Source organism: Acanthochromis polyacanthus, chromosome 5 (assembly GCF_021347895.1).
Source record: "Acanthochromis polyacanthus isolate Apoly-LR-REF ecotype Palm Island chromosome 5, KAUST_Apoly_ChrSc, whole genome shotgun sequence".
NCBI lineage: Eukaryota > Metazoa > Chordata > Actinopteri > Pomacentridae > Acanthochromis > Acanthochromis polyacanthus.
The window spans coordinates 37,146,506-37,160,510 of NC_067117.1; the positions used below are offsets into that span (position 1 = coordinate 37,146,506).

The 14,005-nt window shown below is 41.9% G+C and overlaps 1 protein-coding gene across 5 annotated transcripts in view; it reads right to left on the reverse strand.

Annotated features, from left to right (window-relative positions):
* The window catches only part of nav1b (neuron navigator 1b), a 121,968-nt gene that overhangs the window by 96,963 nt on the left and 11,000 nt on the right, over positions 1-14,005 (reverse strand). For 2 of the 5 annotated variants that reach the window (XM_051947991.1, XM_051947990.1), the window contains exon 1: positions 5,044-6,376. The exons of the other annotated variants lie outside the window; for them this stretch is intronic. In XM_051947991.1, coding sequence (XP_051803951.1) covers positions 5,044-5,776 — 733 coding nt within the window. In that variant the 5' untranslated portion in view covers positions 5,777-6,376. Of the gene's footprint in view, positions 1-5,043; positions 6,377-14,005 lie in introns of those variants that run through there. 5 annotated transcript variants of the gene reach the window in all.

Consider the following 14,005-nt stretch of genomic DNA (forward strand, 5'->3'; position numbering starts at 1 on the left):
AAGTTTATATATATATATATATATATATATATATATATATACATAGATGGATGGATAGATAGATAGATAGATAGATAGATAGATATAGATATATATAGATAATGAACACAAAGCAATTGACTTGTGTCAAATGTCCACATGGGATGCAGATCTTAAATGATTATAAATAATTCATTGAGATGATAAACCCCCTTTGTGAAAGTCATGACTTTCAGTTGATTGTGAGATAATATGGAGGTTGAATGCAATACAAAATAGTAAAAGAATGTTTCAGCCTTTGACAATATGAAAAAAATGTTATGCAATTAGGTTAATAAAGCCGATATGGCAGCCTGATCTCACGAGGATTCGTGAAACTGTTACGTAAATTTTTGTTTCGGTTTCGTGCGCACCAACACGATTTCATCATGTTTTTCGTGCCGCTCACCACGAAATGCACACCAATGTATTTTAAACGGCGGACTTTTCGTGCCACCCAGAACGAATTACAAACGAATGTGTATATTACATTTTTAGTGTAAAACCGTGGCGAATCCAACGCTATATTTTGCATGACATCGTCCCTAACCATAACCCTAACCATAACCCTAACCATAACCTAACCATAACCCGGTGGTACACTTACCAATTTACATAGGAATTTAAAGAATGTCCGGCGGCCGGCGGCCGCAAACGTGATCACACAAGCAGTATACGCCGATGGACAGCTTAGATCGTCATGAATCCGCCGGTATAAACCACTTTCAGATGTGATTACCACAGCTCGTTTCGTTGTGAGCAACACGAAAAACATTTCGTGGTGAGCGGCACGAAAAACATGACGAAATCGTGTTGGTGCGCACGAAAAAGAAACAAAAAATTTACGTAACAGTTTCACGAATCCCCGTGAGACCGTGTTGGATATGGATGTGATGCAGAGATCTACAGAGCTCTGAGCATTTTTTGGTTGTGGTTTTACACTCAGTCACACAAAAGACATGTCATGTGCATGTTGCTATTTGTTCAGACCCTCCAGGAATTCGGGATGTTGCGATCGCAAATTTTGCGCGGCCTTGCAATTTTGTCCAATCACCGCAACTTCCCCGCAATTTCGCGTGAGTTCCGCCAATTATAGCAGCTCCCAGCGCAAACATAGTGCACGTACGTCACCGAATTCACTTCCTTGTTTATGGTTTGAAGATGCAGACGTGCGATATTAATGTCTCTCATTTACCAACAAAAATTACTGCTGAAGACCGTGATAAACAATTAATTCACTGATGTCCTTCACCAAAGCGGAACTAAACTGTTTTACAACCATGCAATATTGTAGTGGAATCCAAAAAAAGAAAAAAAATCATGGATAGATAGGTTTCACTGACGTCACATTTCCGGGTCAGTAAGTAGCTCAGCGCCATTTTGAGTGTCAAACTTTGTTGAGTCCATGACTGGAGTTTATCTTTTAGCCTAATATTTGTTGGCTATGGCTGCCACTCAGCTGAAAAGTATATCGATACACTTGATAGCACTTCAAAAGACCGATTTCAGAGGAAGTTGGAGTTAATTGATGGAATCGATCCTTATCAAATTACACAGAAGGACTGGACAAGCACCCACAACGGCCTGCCTGAAGTGAAGTAAGTAAGTTTCAGCCATTTGCGCTCATAATATGAGGAAGTAGCACTTCAGACACAGATTTTTTTTGCCGAGATTTTGAACACAGTTTGGTGTAGAATTCGTCCGAAAACAGCATTAATTCAGGTCGCCGATTTAACTAACAATGAACCTAATGATTTTTTTTCCTATTAATTAGCGTATGATTGGTCTATCTAAATTAAATCAACTGGAATAAACAGTGGAGTCTGGCTAGGATCACGCTAATGTGAGCTAACCTCCTAGTATGGTGTTGGGGCAACGCGAATCCTCGCTTTGAGAAGCAGCTATTTTGAAAAGATCTTTAGGTCAAAGCAAATAATAACGGTTGAAACACCTAATTTCTACAATTGTCTAAGTTATACATTTGTTATCTTTCATTCGGCATACATTAAAACTCCCGAAATGTATTTTTTTTCAATAAAATAATCAAATTTGAGCAGTGGCAGCTGGTGGTGAAATTTGTTGGGTGGGCTAACAAATGCATAATACCGATTAAATGGTTAACACAGCTGCAAAAGCAACATCACCTATGATACACACAGTTACATCAATTACAGGTACACTATACTTTTTTAGTGTTCTACATCAACACTCTCACTCACTCACTCTCTCACTCACACACACGCACGCACGCACGCATGCACGCACGCGCACGCACACACACACACACACACACACACACACACACACACACACCACTACTAAACGTGTTCCAACTGCAACGACTGCCCACAGATAGCCTGCTGCAACTGTCTCATTTCAACTGTTTGGGAGGGCTTAGCTCTGTTAGCCCATTTATACCAGCCGTCCCTGAATTTGAGTAAGACTTTTGGCTGTTTGCGAGATTTCAATTGTGTTTTCAAAGCAGTTCATGCACTAAAAGTTTATTTTATCACAAAGTGTATTTATGGAAGACAAATTGAATGATAAAATACAAAGTAAAAGTGAAAATGACAATTTATGAATAATACGGGTTAAAAAACAGATACTAATTGCCAAGTGTGGTGCCTCAGCCGGCTGAGGCACCACAACTGGGCTTTCTGCCTTGTTGTGGCAGCCGTGGACACAACAGGCATGAACCATTCTTGTCCCCAGTCACACTGCAAACTATATTTATCTTGCTCAATACTTATCTTGCTCGCTGACTCTTGACCACAACAATTTCAACACTTGCCACACAATATGGCGGACCCGGAAGTGTGACGAAACACGAAACATATTAGAACAGCTGAAATGAGCGGACAACAGACCAGACAAATCACCATGATGGAAACTGTTGCATCCAGATCCGTTAGAGCACTGAAAGAATGAAGGTAAGTTAGATTAATTATTCCACCAAAGAACACGGCGGAGTTATGTGATGATCAGCGTGTGTGAGTGATTCCTCTGTTACCAACATCACTCAAAAACGAACTCAGGGATTTGAATGAAATTTTTAGGGTCGGTCAGAAATAACACAAGGACCAAATGATTAGACTTCTGCAGTGATACGGCTTAAAGTTTGAATGCATGGATTTGTTAGGGATTCATAGCGGCACAGCGTCTGATCGCGGCACGGTAACCATGGCAACAAGTGAACGCTACCTCAGCGGCCTGCTGACGATCACATCATTGTGATCCTACAACAAATCTACCACTGTGGATGTATCGGAAATGATATAAGGAACAACTGATTAAATTGTGGGGGTATTTCTGAGTCCCATCAATTCCCGTCGCCTGCTACATAGTTAGGTCACGCGATTCGGTATGTACACATACAGAACACACACCTGTGCTCAGCGCGAGGTCAGATAATGAACAGTCTTGGTGGGGTACTGCACTCTCTCAGTGCTGTTCTTGTTAACTGACGTGACAAGCCGTGAGCGTGTGTGTGAACACGTGTGTGCCAGGAAGTGAAATTAACTTTTTAAGCCACTGATGGATATGTCCAAATATGATTCATTCAATAGTAAATTGTCATGCTGTGCAGCAAATCTACCAACCACTTCATGTTAAACCAATATCTGGCTACTGCTAATTTCCCACCATGGTGTGACAGCTTTTGTGGAAATGGGTTGGAACGGTAAATAATTCATTTCGGAATAAATATTGTCAGTTACAGTGTTGAAACATGTTCTACAAGTTGGAAAAAATGCAACTTTTTAGCAATTGTCACTGTCTCCCGCAATTTTATCACAACAAATAAGCTTAAAACATCACAACTTTTATTGCAATCCTGGAGGGACTGTTTGTTATATCATGTAACAACAGTTACACTCTTATCTGTAGTGTAAGTGTGACTAGCATGACTTATAAATGCCTATATAGGCTAGTGAAGCATGGATAATAGATCAAATCATCACATACATGTTCATTAAGATGCAACAGAAACATACTTTCCTGATGATACTAAGCGGATGAAACATGGAATGCATGCTGATACAAAATGGAATTTTAGGACAAAGAATAGACAAAGAGAATTTTCCTGGCCAGCAAATAAAAGTTCTGAAAAGGAAAATCACTAAGATGCAAAAAAAAAACAAAAAAAAAAACTTCTCTTAGAAATAATGGGGGGAAAACTGGATTTTAAGCTTAATGCATCTGATCTTTGGATGAAACTAAAAGATCTCCAAAGACAGATCCTCATGGGACTATAGGTGATAATTAGATGCATACTACACATACAATTACACACAAAAGGCATGCATATACAAAGAAAAAAATAAAAGAGGAAGTTATCAGAATAACAATCCCTATCATGTGATACAGCAATTATTCCTCAAGTTCTTCCTATTACTAAACCTCACATACATCTCCAGAGAGAAAGCCATTTTCTTTGCCATTTACGCCTTACTAGTACAAGGGTATAAACCATCTGTCAGCACCCTGCAGATGAAGGAAGCTGGGAGGAGGCTAAATACATGTCTCTGTGCCTATAAGGAATCCAAAATGGCATGCTGCTACATCCATTTCTGTTTTTTCTAGTCAAATGTGGAGCAATGGATGGAGTCTTGAGAGCATATGTTGAGGCAAATGAAAGCTTTAGATAGGAGATCAGTGTGCTGGTAATAATCCACAACCCCCGAGACTTCATGCAATCAGCTGGCAATGTTACGACAGCAAGCATATTAAATATAATCAAAGGCATCAAGCCTCAGACACAGCATTCAGTAAAATAATTGTGGCAGCATGCTTTGCAGGCATGAGGATGTTTTCTTTTTTATCCCCTCGCTCAGTTGGAGAGCTGCGTAAAATCCGTTGAAGGAAAATGTGGATCTGCACCAGCAAGCAGGTGCCATGTGGGGACTGTATCAAAGGGGGCGTGCTTGTATATTGCACAAACAAGGTTTTTCGTTTGTAGCACAAAACCCGCAAATACTGTAGGGGGCCTGGGTGGGAGAGGCATCAAGACTGTTCTATTGTACTCACCTAACATTTGACTGAAGAGCAGCTGCTCCAGGTCGCCCAGCACTGTCACCACCAGCTCTGGGTCCACCTTTAGGAAGGGCTTGTCTCCCCCCTCCTCCCCCTGGCCTTTGGAACCGGACTCCCCTCCAGCTCCGGCTCCAGCTTTCGTCGCGTTGGCTTTTGCCTTGCTGGAAAGGATCTCGTCATCTGACTTTCCATCCTCAGGTGCCTTGCTCAAAGGCTTCACCTCAGCAAAAGGACCACGAGGTATGCGACTCTGCTTGTTTAGGGCTGATGGAGCAGCCAGAGGGCTGAAGGGCTTGGATTTGCCTTGAAACAGTGAGTGTTCAGACTTAGAAAGGTTTCGAGAGAGGGGGGCAGCTCCTCCGACAGGGCCACCACCCCTTGCTGTCTTTGGCTTGCCCATCTTGGTCTGTCCTGCTCCAGGCTTGGCCATGTCATCACACCACTTTGGCTCATACAGGTGCAACTTCTTCTCAGCATCAGTGAGTACAGCCAGGTTTGTCATAGACCTCTGCTTGCGGAGATTGGAGGGCACTGGTAGCCTGCCCTCAGAACTACCTGCCCGGTAAACCTTTAGTTCACCCCGCTGTGTACTCTGGGGCACTCCAGACTTGGCCCTCTTAGCTGCCATACCAACTCCTTTGCCATCTGCTTGACCGTATGCCTTTGTGCTATCCATCCTGTCCATCTTCAGATCTCCTCCTCTGCCTTTCACACTATTTCCAAGCATGCCTCCTGCATGAGACCATATCAAAAAACATCAGGAGGGAGAAAACAGGCTTCCTTACTCAAACCCTTCTCCTTGTGCAGAACCATACATTGAAAAAAAGGCTTCCTTTAAGGCAATCCTGCAGCCTCCTCTTTCTTGCCTCTATTCCCTCCTGACAGGCTGCTGCAGCTGCAGCTGTTGCAGTGCTGCCCAGGCGCTCCCTTTTTCTCCTTCCCTTTCAGTCCTCTTTTCCTCTGTTTTTTCCAACACTCCTCCCTTCAGCAAACCCTCCTGCCGCTGAACCACGTAGCAGCAGAATGACAGCGGCAGCAACGTTTCCTCCTCCCCCCTGCTCTCTGCTGCCTCTCCCTCGCCTCCGCCTTCCCTCCCATCCTCCCCTCCTCCTTGCCTCATTTTTCCTTCATTTAAAGATGCTTTACGATGTCTCAGCAGAATATGTGAAATGCAAGTGAGCAGCACCAATGGATCATCTGTGGCTTCTAAAATCAGGCACATTTCTCCTCGAATGCGCCATGTTTTCCCACCATCCCCTCCGATTCCTTTGTTCTTCCCCTCCCCCTCCTTCACCTCCAGTGTTCACTGTTCAATACCCTTATCGTGATGTATGAGTTGTTTTGTGGAAGAATTATTAATGTGTGAAGCAATACATGTTGAAATATATAATTATATACTGTATTGTGCATTATGATCACTGTCACAGAGACACACAATGCAACAACTGGAGTATCCAGATTATAACTTGATTCTGTCTGATCTTCCTTATGATATCTATTCCAGATTTACAGCTGGATAAGTCATGTGCCAGAAAATCAGATTGTGTTGCACTGCTATAATTGGACAACTAGTCCATTCTAGTCAAACTATATAAATACTGACTTATTTATGTACATAATGTGTAAAGGTCAGCAAAAACAGATGAAATAATACAAAAATGATTGGGTCATTTTGTCCACTTCTTGAGAAGCAAAAGAAGAGAACATCTGGCTTAAAAGCCAGCATGTTGGCCAAATGAGTGACTTTACTTCTGCAGGCTGTGTGAGCGTCAAGATGTGCCAGTGTAAGCAAGTAACACACCCAAAACCACACTTTGGAAGTATCTTCAAATCTCTGTAAGATGCATTTAAACACACACACACACACACACACACACACACACACACACACACACACACACACATACACACACACGCACACAGATGAAAATGCAAATGAAATGAATGCAAAAATTAATATCAAGTCACATTGTTTTGTGCAGGGTTTATTTGTTGACATGAGTGTAATCATCTTTTTAAGATATTCCACACAGATGTCTCTCAGGAGGATTCTGAAAGCTCTGCACCGCTCACAAGCAGGGCTGTTCCATGGAAACAATCCTCTCTCATATCCTGCATGTCATCTGCACCAGATCTCACTGCTCCACGCACTGCTGCCAAAGAAACAATTAAACTAAACTACTCAACAACTGTGATACAACCCCCGTGTTATGTGACTGTCACATAGAAATTAATTTAAATGTACCAAATTTAATGTCTTTAGACTTAGTTTTTCCATAAAGAGGCAACTGCTCTTTTCCCACAAACCAGCATGACTGAATAGGACCATGCTAGATGGAGCAAATCCACTGGATATGATTGGTCTGTTAGCTACAATGTCCACAGGGAACTGTTTTACCTCTCACAATAGATCTGCAGCACACTCTACTGGTTTTTTTATTTGGCTTTCAAGGGACCTGGGGTGGCTCACGGACCTGCAACGCTGTTTTTTCTGGCAATTACGTTCTCAAAACAATGTCAAGTTTTGTTCCTTTTCATCACGAGGCCCAGCTCTCCCCTGCTGACTACAGATCATTCAGTGACCTCACTCTCATGATGCAGTGAATAACTGATTTGCTTGGGGTTGTGGGAAATTGTTCATGAATCATGGGATGACATATTCCTACAAACCAATGCAAAAAGTTTTCATCTGACTGTGAGAAAATGAACAGCTCTTATCAAGTGATGGTAAAAGCTGGTCAGTTGAGTGATCATTTGACAGCTTTGGTCCTGACTGAATATTTCAGTAACTATCTAATGGCACTATAGAATTTCATAGTCTCCAGAGGATGAACGCTTTTGGCTTTGGTTATCTCTGTGACAAATACTAGGAATTTTCTCCCCTCAAGATGACTGGAAACTTTTGCAGCACCATCACCACGTCAACATTTTACTTTGTCCAGTAATTTAGTTTAGCACCAAGGTCCTGCACCTTATCCAACTGTTAATCGGTCTTTCCAGAACTGGAGGACATTTGGGTTTAAAAAAAGCCTTCTCTTTTACTGCTACATATTTGTCAACAATAGGTAATAAACTATCAAAGGCTCGATTGGCTCACATCAATGGTACAATTTTTATTCCATGTTGTATTTGTTGTATTTTGTTTTAAACACAGTAACAGGCTCCATGCAAAGTTTCGCTTTTTCTCAGGAGTAGAAGCCAGATATTTACCTAGCTATTACTGCTGACCAAGAGGACAAACTTACTGATGGAAAAAAATTAAAGAAAAAGTAAAAGAATTGGTCTTTTCCTGATCATATGCATAACAGAGTTGCATGAGGGAGAGTGAGACATTCAATCAAGGCTGACAATTTTATGAAAATATGAAAAATAGAAGAGAGGACATAGCTTTGCTCTACCCATTCTTTTGGAAAACTGCTTGATGATGTTAATTCCAGCATATCATGTAATTCACTGTTTCTTCTTCTTCTTCTACCAGCTAAAAAAGCTATGCTAACAGGGTTATGGTCTCTACAAAAATGCACCAGACGTCCTACGATTCCTCTGGAAGCTGATGAGAGTTGTGTGGGAAAAAAGAGATACCAACAGCCTGGTGGAGAGCTGCAGGGATCCTTATTTCCAAGGGAAATGATTCATCGGCGATTGGCCAGTTCCGCCAGATCAGTCTTCTTATCATCGAAGGAAAGTCTTTCTCAGCATCGTCGCTCACAGGCTGGCAGGATACCTGCAAAGAAGCGAGTTGATTGACACGTCAATCCAGAAAGCAACCATCTTAGGCTTCACTTGTTTATGGAACATGCCAGCATCCTCTGGCATCAGATCCAGGCTGCCAAGAAAGAGGGATCAGATCTTCATGTGGACTTCCTGAATCTTGTGAATGCCTTTGGTTCAGTTTCTCACAACCTTTTGTGGTCAGTCTTTAACTTTTTCAGGGTCTCAGCAGCTCTTACAAACATAAACAAGCCTTACTTTCAGGACATTCAGCTCTGCACCACAGCATGGCAATACCTGAAGATGAGAATCATGGCCGGCTGCACCATCTCCCCGCTTGCCTTCACCATGGTCATGGAGGTTATCATTCAGGCATCTTGTTGGGTGGACGGAGGACAGCAAATAAGACCTTGACTGAAACTGCCACCAGTCAGAGCCTACATGGATGACCCCAAAACATTCACCACAACCGAGGCCTGCACTGCTCGACTGCTGAGTAGGCTGCAAGAAAACATCAAACTGGCTCACATGAGGCTCAAGCCAAGCAAGTCCAGAAGCATTTCCATCATCAAGGGGAAACTATCAGACCATCGCTTTCACATTGACGATGAGATTATTCCAACTGTCTCAGAGAAGCCTGTGAAAAGCCAAGCTCGATGGCATGATGCCTCCCTCTAAGACAATGAGCAAGTAGACCAGCTAAGGAAGGAGGTAATCAGTGGCCCAGTGAACATTGATAGAACCCAGCTTCCTGGGAGACTGAAGCTCTAGTGTATGCAGTTTGGGCTACTTCATGCCTCGTGTGGCCACTAACCTTGTATGAAGCACCTGTGTCTAAGGTGGAAAAGCTGGACAGACTGGTTAGCTTCTACACAAGGAAATGGCTTGGCCTTCCCAGGTGCCTCAGCAGTATTGGGCGGTATGGCAAAGGAATTCTAGATCTGCCCATTTCCAGCTTTTCTGAGGAGTACAAGTGCGTCAAAGTAAGAATGGAGATGATGCTACAGGATTCAAGCAATCCGATCATAGGTCAAGCTGCCCCAAAGTTGGCAAGTGGGGGGAGGTGAATCCCATCAGTGGCAACAGAGCAGGCAAAGGCAGCACTCAGACATAAGGACACTTTAGGCCAATTGCAGCAGGGAAGAGGTGTTTTTGGCCTTGGGGCCAGCACCCCAGCCTGGAACAAGGTCACTCCATCCCAAAGACGCAAGCTTGTGGTGCAGGAAGTACGATGACAAGAGGAAGCAGACAGGTGCGCAAAAGCCATCCCACAGGCAAAGCAAGGGCAGTGGATGACATGGGAAGGAGTGGAAAAGAGGAAGATCTCTTGGCAAGAGCTGTGGGATATGGAGACGTTTAGAGCAGTGCTTCTCAAATAGTGGGGTGAACCCCCTTGGGGGAGCATAGAGACATGACAAGGGGGACACGAGTGACTGGAAGGAAAAGGTCCATCTACCTGGAACTAATTTGCTTAACTATTGTTTTAACGTCAGCCCATTTTTCGCGGTGTACAAACTGCGCTGGCTGTTGTGCATGTCTGTACTTGCCAAGTACACAGGTATGGACATGCACAACAACTCCTGAGAACGGGAGAATACATAATTAATGTGCATTTGGAACACCAGCATATTTGATTTTGTCATCACCTCGGCTCATCTACGCCGATTATTTTTACCAGGAGTGTCAAACAGCTGGCGTTGAGACCTCCAGGCAGACATCAAAAGAATGGGCACCACCTGGAATCAAGTTGAGAGATAGGCACAAGATAGGAGAAACTGAAGGTCTTTCGTTGACGGTCTATACCCTGGAAGGGGTTGATAGGCATAAGTAAGTAATTAAGTAAGTCAAACATGCGGCCCATGGGCCTAAACCTGTCCTCCAGATGGTGCATTTCGGCCCACAGGCCTACTTTACAAAGTGTAAAAATTACAAAGAAGGCATTTACTGTAAATTGTAAATTTGTAAAACTGTAAATTTTAAATAATTTCTAGACCATGACAAGTTGTTTTGATCATAAAGTAAAATACTAGATTGTTCACTTCCAGATACCTGTTACTGAATTTTTTGTGTCTTTGTAGATAAACTGTGAGCCGCCATTTGCAATGCACACATGTAAATGATCAACTGAGGCATCATGTTGCTGAAATCGAACCTATTTTTCTTAAGAAATTTTAGGATGATCATTATGCTTTTTAAAAACATAATTCATTAAATGTGATCATTTTCACAATGTACTTTTTTGAACTAAAACAAAAGGAAAAAGTTGGAGTTGTGATTATAAATTATTATGCTGTGATTTTACTGGTGCGGTCCCCTGGAGATCAAATTGGGCTTTATGCAGCCCCGGGACTAAAATGAGTTAATTTCGATTAATTACAGAAGAAATAACGCGTTAAATAAATTAACGCTTTTAATTGCACCTTTCTCAGTTCCCTAATTTTCAACTAGTTTCGCTTCTGTCATGTGCCATACAATGGAAAAAAAACAAACTAAATCCAGGTTTTAAATCATCAAAATCACTTTTTTCCCATTTTAAAATTGCATTAATTTTATAAATTTTAAATTATACACATGTATATGTCTATTCATTGATTCAACTGTCAATCAAAATTTATTTGAATTGAAAATAATTACTTATTGTGTCAAATATTGCTGTTTGACAAAAATGTAATTAATCGCAAACTTGTAGTTAATTAGATTAGTTTTTTAAACCTTGTCCCACCAATAATATATATATGATTAATTGATTGATTTTCTTTATTTTCGTGTCATGCACACAAGTGTGCACAACCCTCATGGATTTACAAGACACCAATGTACTCGCATTGCAGCAATACATCCAAAACACACAATATTCTGCTGCTCAGTCCTTAGACAAAATATGTTGCCTTTTATCTCAGGCCTGGCAAAGAAATTCTGCATGGTAAAAAGACGGTTGGGTAACGGGCTTTTTCTTTCCGGGCACCTACATTGTGGAACAGTCTACCTGCTGAAATCAGGCAGGCATCGTCCATTAATGTATTTAAAAATTAAGCTGAAGACCCACCTCTTTTCTTTTATATATGAATCTTAAATTGTTTGTTTAACTGATGTCTTTTTTTATTGTTCTGTTTTTATTGTTTTTATTTTTATCTGTTTTTATTTATCTGTTTTTATTTCTGTGTACAGCACTTTGACGGAAAGCGCTTTAGAAATAAAGTTATTATTATTATTGTTGTTGTCACTCAACCAAAAGAAATTTTAAAAAAACAGAGGACATCTTACTGAAAAGTATTTCTCTTACATCTTCATACACAGGGCAATAAAACACAAAATTTACTTAATTTTCAACTTCCCCTAAATTACACAGCAAACAAAATCTGTCCTTTGCTGGAGTAGCATTAAACCTCCCAGTCTCTAAAGCTAATGTTCCTGAGCGTAGCTGTGTACACAGGGATCTCTGTCTTACTTAAATTATACTTAACATAAGGTTCCACATTGTATCTGTCCTTTATATATATATATATATACACACACACACACACACACACACACACACACACACACACACACATATATATAAATTAATAAATTTGAGAACCACTGGGTTAGAGCATGCTTCACCATCAAGGCGGGTTATTATGTCCTACCATCACCCAAGAACCTCAACCAATGGTATGGTGAAGATCCTACATGCTCTCTCTGCCTGACTCCAGCTACACTTAAACACATTTTTGTGGGCTGCAAACCAGTCTCGCTCAAGGCTGTTACAACTGGCGCAACCAGGTGCTGAAGTGTCTGGCACTGGTGCTGGAAACGCAGCGCATGAGTGTTAATGCCCTTCCACCCACGTCGACCCATTGGCAAGAAACAACATTTGTCCAAGAGGATGAGGGTTCTCTTGGCCGGGCCCCTCTCAGCAGCCCAGATCCTGGGCAGTTGAGAGGGGTTTGCGATTAGAGGATGCTGGTAGACCTGGACCAAAAGCTCTGCTTCCCACCTGAGATCGCATTCATCAACCTGCAGCCAGACCTAGTGCTATGGTCAGCTTTGCTTAGGCACGTCTACATCATCGAGCTCACAGTGCTCTGGGAGAACTCAGTAGAGGAGGCCTATGAGCTCAAGAAGCTGAGGTATACGTAGCTTGTCGCTGATGCAAAACAGCGAGTGTCCGACCAGTCGAAGTAGGCTGCAGAGGATTTATAGCCACCTCGTAAATCCAGGCTTCTCCGGGAGATGGGAGTACGTGGGAAGGCCCAATGGCAGGCGATCATGTACCTCTTCAGAGGTGCTGAAAAGGGAAGTGAGTGGCTGTGGATGAAGAGAAAGCACGCCACCTGGATCTTCAGGTGAGTAGATGGTATCTAGGGGGTGAACCTGGGACACTGGGATTCCTCTGGAGGTGTCTTGGGCCTACCAGCGAAACACAGATGAAGGAGGGTGCCTACTTGATAACCCAGAGGAGACCCTCACTCCTTTGACCATCCCACGGAGTCCTAGGTGCCTCATGCATGCAAGAAGGGATATCAACATCTAGTTCTACACAATAGATCTAAAATATTATGTTGATTAAAAAATGTTTGTGCAATTACAAGAGACATCAATGAAAAAAGCAATCCCAAAAAAGGAGGTTTGGAATTTTTTAACTGTTTTATTTGAGATTCACTTAGGTCATCAGGGGAGTGGGACAAGAGAAAAACGGCATTTTAGGGTGAACTCCAGGTTTATTTGGTATTTTTAAAAATATTTTCAAACATTCTCCTCTCCTTTTTTTAAAGATTTGGTCTCAGAACAAGTACAGTTACACAACAACTGCATGTTTTAGTATTTTGTACATGAATAATTTGAAATTTGAGGTGTGGGACATAAAATGTCCTCCAATTCTGGAATGACTCAACTAAGCGCCAGCATACTCACACTTCTGGATAATGCACACAGTAAACCTGCAAAACATTAGCATAAGCCTTGATTGAGGTAAAGTTAATGTGTGTATTTAGCTCAGAACACCACTTTACCTAATCATGGTCAAGCAGCCATATCTAGCTATATCAATAACTGTCAACATAATCACAGATGAGACTCTAATGTGTCTTCTCCTCACAGAACAGTCACACTGTATTGTTCCTGAATGTAGTTTTCATCCTTTTGATCTCGAAACTCTCAGTCGCCACCAGTTCTCAGGAGAAAAGAGGGTGGAGTTGAATCTTTCATTTGGTTTCTTTCATATCTGGGTTGGATTCATATTCTCCAGCTGGCCATGTGAGGG